This window comes from Mesitornis unicolor, unplaced genomic scaffold (assembly GCF_000695765.1).
Source record: "Mesitornis unicolor isolate BGI_N332 unplaced genomic scaffold, ASM69576v1 scaffold1223, whole genome shotgun sequence".
Taxonomy (NCBI): domain Eukaryota; kingdom Metazoa; phylum Chordata; class Aves; order Mesitornithiformes; family Mesitornithidae; genus Mesitornis; species Mesitornis unicolor.
The window spans coordinates 31,972-39,837 of NW_010175088.1; the positions used below are offsets into that span (position 1 = coordinate 31,972).

Here is a 7,866-nt window from a genome sequence, read left to right on the forward strand (position 1 = left end):
ATCTGTATTTTAAGCAGGCAGTTCTTGTCTGTGTGTATTACCTTGTGCTGCTTCTCCCTGCTGAGCTTCATTTTCCTCTTGAGGTCACTTCTGCATTTTTCAAGATTATTTTGAATTCTGGTTCTGTCCTCTAACTTGCTTGCGATCACTCCCTAATCACCTTCTGTGAATTCGATAGACATACAGACAGGAAGACAGAATAGAAAGCAAGTGAAAATACATAGCAGAATGGGATTCAGAATCTCCTGCAGATTGTCCATCAATAAACTGGGGTTTTTTTGCAATTTTGTTATTGTTATTTTTATTTATTTTTAAAGTCACATGCAGGGGCTTAACGTGCCATTATGATGATCCAAATAAAAACTGGTATAAAAATAACTCATCGAAGAGCCCAGAGGCTGGACTCCAAAAGCAAATAGTGAACTGTGGCTCAATGGCCCTTCCTTGTTGCTCTGACAAAGGAAACAAGCAGATTGTGGTGTGCTGGAGATGGGGTCTTCCTTCGTAAGGGATTATCCTCACTGGGAATTCAGTTTGTATCTCTTGAACTAGGTCAGTCATTGACAATAGATTAATTCTTGTGTGTTTTCTTTCTCTATATTCAAGCTCTCTGAGACAGGGCTTACAGCAGCATGGTTTCCATAGGAGAATCGACGTATGCATCCATTTAGTGTGCAACAGATGGTAAACTAATCCGAAGGTGATTCATGTGGCTATTTTTTGTAGGACTGGGGCTAGTTTGAGCCATTGGCAGGCAGGGGTAGGGAGAGGTGAGAGGGTGTTAAGTATTAGGAGTGGCTCTTTTAAAGAGGGAATATTTAAAGCCTGCAACCCTCTGGACAAGGTATCTGTTTATGTAATCTAAACTTGTGAATTTCTGAAGAGAAGATTCACTGCCTTTTCCTTTTAATTATAGATACAGTGGGAATTGTGGGCTTTTACTTCTGCCAGGATTTTTAAAGCAAGTTGCTTTTTTTTTTTTTAAAGAAGAAATGGTGATGCTTTGGGAGTTGTGATGGAATTAAAACCGTAAGCAGTTAATACTAACTCAGTCTGGTGCCAGTTGATATACCGTGTAAAGAAAACCTTGGTCTGTTTGAATAAGAAATGTCTTAGAACTGAAGTGCATTGAGACACTCTATCCAAATGTTGGCTGAAGCAGATATTTAAATATCAGCAAGCCAAGTGGCACATGTATTTCCCATCTTTTTGTGAAATGAGTGAAGCTAGGTTAGGGAAGCTCCAGGAATATGAAATAAAAATCTTTTCAGATTTTATAGTTCCTAGACAGAGTCCCTCCAAGACATTGTAGTGTATAGCGGGAAGGGAAATGATTTGCCTGAAGACTTCAGTGTTCTTCATGGGTGTGACTTACAGATTATTTTGTGAGTTTGATTACCTGCCCTTGTACCTCTAAAGAATTAAATTTGACTGTTTGCATCAGTGGCCATGGGAGGAAAAGGCAGCTGGTTTGTGGTGCCGCAAACCCATTAGTGGGATTTACAGCGTGAGCTGCAGTGGGAAGGTATTGGATTTGCTCATCTCATCTCTGTCTCTCGAGGATTTTCACTGTTGCTGGATCTGGAGTGAAACCCTCCTCCTCTCGCAGCTTAGAGCTGTTTGTCCTGCACCAGCTTGTGCTGTTCAACATCCATGGGGTCCTGGGACAAATTTCAATAAGGGATTTGGAAATCCTGCCCATCTGAGATGTATTGCTTCTGAAAACGTACTCACCAAAGGGAATGTTTGCTCTACCTTTGGGAAGGCAGCTTTTTAGCTTTGTGCAAAAGCTGATTTTGCCTATGGAGCAGATTATGTTAAAAACTCACACAGGAATTCAAATTTTGACACTTGGGGAAAGCCTTTTCTCAAAGGCTGTCTACTGGATTCTTGTTAGTTTAGCACTTCTTCAGAGTTAACTGAAGTTTGCGAATGGATTAAATACAATACTAGAGATTTTGTTGAAAGTTTTATATTAAGACATAAAACCCCAAAAAAACCATAACAAACAAAAACACACCACTAAAATTTTGTCTTAAATTCCCCTGCTCTCTTGACAGTCACCCTTGTAGAGAAGCAGCATCTCTGGAAGCTTCTTTGAAGAGCGCAAGCTTTGGCTTCTGCACATCTGACTGCTTTTTATATCTGTACCCGCAGTGTTTGATGGCTAATTTAAGTCATACAACTCTTCTGCCCAGTGGGAGATGGTGAATTCCATCTGCAAGGAGGTTAGAAGAAAATGAGAAGTGATACATTCTCAAGGAGCTTCAGTTGTTTCTTAAATAATTTGCCTAGAATTAAGAATATTTAAACATATTGAAATGAGGCAGGTTGGGATGTTCCAGTTCCTGTGTATCTTGCTGGCCCCTTACAGGTGAAGGTGACATGGAGTAGGAAAAGTTGTCCATTGAGTATGAGTTGGACTTTGTCATTGGTCTTACAGGTGTAGAAAGCAACTGTTGTGACAGAGGTTCATTTCAAAACAATCACTATTATTTGTAAATGAGATTACAAGATAATCTGACACCTGGCTGAAATGCTACAGTACACACAGTTTATGTCTGTGTTGTGAAATCACAGAATCATTCAGGTTGGAAAAGTCCTCTAAGATCATGAAGTCCAACCATCTACCCAACCCCACTATGGCCACTAAACCATGCCCTGCAGTGCCACATCTACATGTTTTTTCAACACCTCCAGGGATGGTGACTCCACCACTGCCCTGGGCAGCCTGTCCCAATGCTTGACCACTCTTTCAGTAAAGAAATTCCTCCTAATATCCAATCTAAACCTCCCCTGGCACAACTCGAGGCCATTTCCTCTAATCCTATCACTTGTTACTTGGGAGGAGAGACCAACACCCACCTCACTACCCCCTCCTTTCAGGTGGTTGTAGAGGGTGATAAGGTCTCCCCTCAGCCTCCTCTTCTCCAGGCTAAACAGTTCCAGCTCCCTCAACCACTCGCCATCATTTTTGTGATCCAGACCCTTCACAAACTTCATTGCCCTTCTCTGGACACACTCCAGCCCCTCAATCTCCTTCTTTTAGTGAGGGTCCCAAAACTGAATGCAGGATTCGAGGCGTGGCTTCATCAGTGCCAAGAAATGTGGCTTTTGACGTAGTTTGTGATTTAACATGGCCAAAAGGAGCTGCAGCATCACAAATGGCTTCGTGAAAAAGGCATCGTCTGTGTCTGCCTGTCAGCTGTGGCTGCACGTGCTGCAGTGCCGCCTTCCGATTGCTCTGCCAACTGACTTCCTAATGCAGAACAGCCAAGTGGATATACCAGGCACGAGCTGCAGCCATCGCTGGGGTGAATAATGGCATTTTTAACAGCATGTCAGCCTGCTCATTCAAAAAGGTATAGTGAATATGTTGTCAAAGGAAGGGTGAAGTTAATGGAGTGATAAGGACTGCAGGCATTGTGGGCAGATGGTAAACAAGCCTCTAGACAGTGGTGCACTTCAATCTTGTCTTATGTTACTGTGATACTTGCAGCAGGGACTGCCATTTATGTGACAAATGCAGAGAGCGTGACACTGATGAGTTGTGCAGCGAGGTGTATTTTAAAGCAGCATAGCTACCTTCTATAAGCGAGAAGAGAGGTCTTGTTTATAATTCGTTGTAGGAGTTGTTGGATCTATTGCATTTTTTCATTTAGTTTATCTAAAATTTCTGAGTGACTTGGTAGAAGCTGGAATGATCAAGTTATTGTAGTTTTTGTCTCGAATCACAGATGTTTAAGCGTAAAATTGGTGCTTGGGAATGATACAGGAACCAGCCTTTTTCAGAAAAAATGCACCTACTGGTGACTTCACAGTTGTAAAGTCAAATAAATGCTCTTTTGCTTGTAGGAAGTTTAATTGCACAGTGTGGATCTGTGGGACACAGAATAAACTCCTCCTGAAACCTTTTTTAAATCACTTGCTTAAAACTTGCGCTGAAATTGTTCCTTGAATCTGTATTTTGTTTTTTTCTTCTTTTAGTGGGGAAGACTTCCTTGATCACCAGGTTCATGTACGACAGCTTTGACAACACCTACCAGGTAAACTAACCCATATTATTGTCTTGTGCAAGTCCCCTTTGTCGCTGTGTCTTCCACTGCAGGAAGGATCCATTTGATTGCAGTGGATAAGAGTTAGTGCACTGACCAAGTTCTTAACTGTAAAATCTTTAAACTTTGTATTTTCATAACCTTTCAGAATGGCTTTTTGGTGTCTTGTTCTGCTCAGATAGCTGATCTGCTACTTGCAGCAGGATGAGCTGCGGTTTGAAAGGATAGGCTGCTTATTGTAAGGCTGGGTGTGCTTTAGGATGTTATTTTATGCTGTCTGCTGGAACAAAGGCCTCAATACTGGTTGTTATGCATGTCTTCATCCTGTGACTGCTTATTTATGCTTATTTTTTTATTATTTAAACAAGATGAGGGCTGAAGCAGTGGTTATCTTCTATTCCAGTTGGCCCTGCAGCCCCCTCACCACTTCATGTTTGGTGACCAGTCAGTTCAAGTTGACACAAGCCAACTTTACTAAATTCTACGAAAGCAAGTCGTTGTTGCCCACTCCCAGAATTCAGGATGAGCTTGAAAAGGTGGCATGCTATATAAGTACTTCAGTTTCATAAAGCATGTCTTCTCCAAGCAGAACATGTTTCTTGACTTGGTTACAGTTGGTGATGTTCTGAATAGACTAAGCTGAGAAAAATCTGTTCCCTGATGAATGTGAAGGGTTTTTTAGGGGTGTGGGAGGAGGAGGTAATGAGAGAAAAATAAGAAAAGTGCTGTGACTCTTCTGTTACTTAGTGTCTGTGCAAGGATCTCGTTTAAATCTCTTTACCCCTTAATGATTTCCTTCCTGCCTCTTCAGTAACTCCTCATTGCTGCAACTGGGCAAGTTGGGTGGAATGAGATGTAAGTTCTCACTCAAGGATGGGAGAATCAAAGCTTCTGTGGTGTAGGAGGGCTGGAGTACACATCATTGCTCCCAGGGGAGCAAACATCCTTTCAGATTCTACCCTCTGTAATTACATGGACATGTGAATGCAGTTCTTTTATTTAATCTGTGTTTTTTCCCCACAGTATTTTTCTTTCAGGTCTGTTCCTTTTCTCTACGGAGCTTGCGTCCTGGTTTTTTCTTGAAGAGCTTTGACCCTCTGTGCTTTATGATAATATAGTTGTCTCCATGGGAAGCCGGTCTGACATAATCTACTAAATGATTGCCAGTGAACGAGTGGGACTTAAAACAGTAATAAAACATAGGGGCTTACAAGATAACTTGAATTTAGCTATCACTGATGTATGCCTAGTTGGGGTGTTAATACACTTGGTATAGTGTCATTCATCCAAAGACCTCTGTTTTACTGAAGTCATGACTGAGGCAGGATGATTTGGCCTGTTTTGATATAGCTGGAAGAAATAATGAGTCATCAAATCTTCAGTAATTTGTCCAAAATCACACCACATATTAGTGTCAAACCAGGATATAAATTTCTGGATGCCCAGGATTATATAGAGACATCTCAAAGCCAAGTACGTGAATGATAATGCGTATCAAACCGTGTACGTGGTTAACTGCAGCTGTGGGTTAGTTTTGATGGATGATTTGCTCATTCTGGACGTTTCTGATAAATTTTGAATGCATATTTTATGAAAGCTGCCACAGCCCATCATTTGAACAAGATTTTTTTGTGTTCAGTTGGTAAAAATAGAAAGCTGCCGTTTAATAAAAATCTGTACTGTGCGTTAGTTTTCTCTTGCTTGCTGCTAGATATGAGGAATTCAGCTGTTGCCTGTAGTTTATTAATAAGCTGCTTTCATGAAAGCGACCTTTCTAACTCAAACAAGAACTTGCTGTACTGTGTCAAGGAAACCCAAACACCTGAAATGAAGTTGTGCCATTGGTGGTGTATATTTTACCAGGAGTGATTCCTCTCCAGATCCGAAGCCTTTCCTCCTCCTGTGTCACCGTATGTATAATGCTCTATAATGAAAGACCAACGTTGGCAAACACGATGATGCTACGTGTGTTATTGCAAAAGAAGAATTACAGGCCACGCTTCCCTTTAGCTTCAGCCTCTTGGAGGACGGGAGAGGGAGGACAGCATTGAGTTGAAAAACTGGCCTGTGACTTGAAAAATAGTTCAGGCTTTTGCTTTGCCTCAGGCTTCCTTGGGTAATTCTGTGTCAGCAAGCATAGGCTATAAAACAGGGTAGCAGCAGTTCTTTATTAGACAGTGGTGCGGTGAGGACAGATGCATTAAAAAGTGTTCTCAGCCCCACCCATAACATGGCCCTCTCGAGCTTTTTTTTTTGTAATTCTACTTGTCTTTAAATTTGCAATTAGGCAGTGACCTCCCATCACGTTCAGAGCATGCCTGGTTCATGCTTGTTCCACGTGGTGCACAGCACTTTACAAGGGGGTTACACCTGCCTCCACCTTAATTACAGTAATTAGCTTAGTCCATGTATTTTTCCCCATCAGTATGCAGACTTTTCCTCATGCATTGCACGGCGTTCTGCAAAGATCCTCCTTGCTTTTTTGTCGCTTTTGCCAGAATTGTGACAAAATGCCTCTCTATGTGTTACCTATTTTGGTAAAAGTCTGGGGATATATTAAAGTGCTGGAATCTACCTCTTGATACCGCTTTGTAGCGTGATACACTCAGAACAATACAGGTGAACAAAGACCTTTGGCTGTAAGTTATTCCATGTAATTCATAAAGCTTGTGGGGGTGTAGGTCAAGAGCCATTTCACAGCTTGAAAATGCCAGACCTGCCAAATGTTCCTCTCAGCATGATTATCCCAGATATTTTCATTGCCCAGACCTAAAGTAAGTTTTGTGCTTGGCCTTTCTGTTGCATTTCCCATGCCGTGAGTGTCCAAGCACAGGAATGTCACCTACTCGATGCTTTTCTGCATGCCACTTCTATTTCCCCAGGCATAGTGAGACTTCTTATGGCAGTGAGTGAGCTTTGGAGCTCACAGCCGCGTGGGAGGGATGGTATGAAGTGCAGGCTGAGGCAAGTTTTGGGCTTTGCAGCTGATGTTCCAGCTCCTACTGAGAGCAGAGAAAATCTTGAGTTTCCAGCAGTTTGTCAGCCAAAATGAGACCCTGTAAGTTCCTAGGGATTTTGTCGCTTTTTTTCTGTAAAACGAAATCAAATAGACACAAGGGAAAATAGAAACATCTTCGAGGCAATCTTCTGAGTAGTACGCTCTACCAAAACAATGGAAAACAAAAGCAGAAGGGAAGCTTGTTGTTGCATGAGTCTTCTGAGGCTTTTCATATCTGCCTTATGGTTCAGTATTATCTCTCTGAACTGCTAATGTCACAGTTCTTGGTGACGGGTGAAAATCACTGGGTAGCTGTCTTGAGATCCACCACTATTTATTTTTCCCATATGCATCTCTGATAGTCCAGATCTGCTCTCCTGATCCAGCCAGGAAAGTGTGTTTTCTGATGCGTTATATTTAGTTGCAAATGGAAATTCAGTTTAGATTGTTCAGTTCTACTTTTTAAATTCGTTTGCAGCTGTTTTTCTCTGTTGCTCACAAGCAGGCTGGCTGGCTCTAATCTTTATTCTTGCCACGTAAAGTATCTGGCAGAATATAAGGAATTAATTATGGGGCTATATAGTGAGGGCATAATAGCAGTCTAACAATATGAAGTATATTCCGTAAAATAGACTCTCCATTAAAAATACCTGCTTCATTGTGTTTGAGCAGAGAAGTTCTGTCAAGCCTCTCTGCCCTAGCTGAGACACTAACCTTTTATCTGTTTCTTTTTTTTTTTCCCTTTTTAAATCAATTGGCAACGCTTTTCATGCTCTACAGATGTTACTGAGCAGTGCAGCTGCTTGAGATGCT

General features: G+C 41.6%; 1 protein-coding gene across 2 annotated transcripts in view; it reads left to right on the plus strand.

Moving 5' to 3' along the window:
- Window positions 1-3,980: 3,980 nt before the first annotated feature.
- The window catches only part of RAB6B (RAB6B, member RAS oncogene family), a 22,201-nt gene continuing 18,315 nt past the window's right edge, over window positions 3,981-7,866 (plus strand). Inside the window, exon 1 of one of the 2 annotated variants that reach the window (XM_010181239.1) lies at window positions 3,981-4,046. In XM_010181239.1, coding sequence (XP_010179541.1) covers window positions 4,017-4,046 — 30 coding nt within the window. In that variant the 5' untranslated portion in view covers window positions 3,981-4,016. The remainder of the gene's footprint in view (window positions 4,047-7,866) is intronic. The other variant, XM_010181240.1, reaches the window with a different exon arrangement.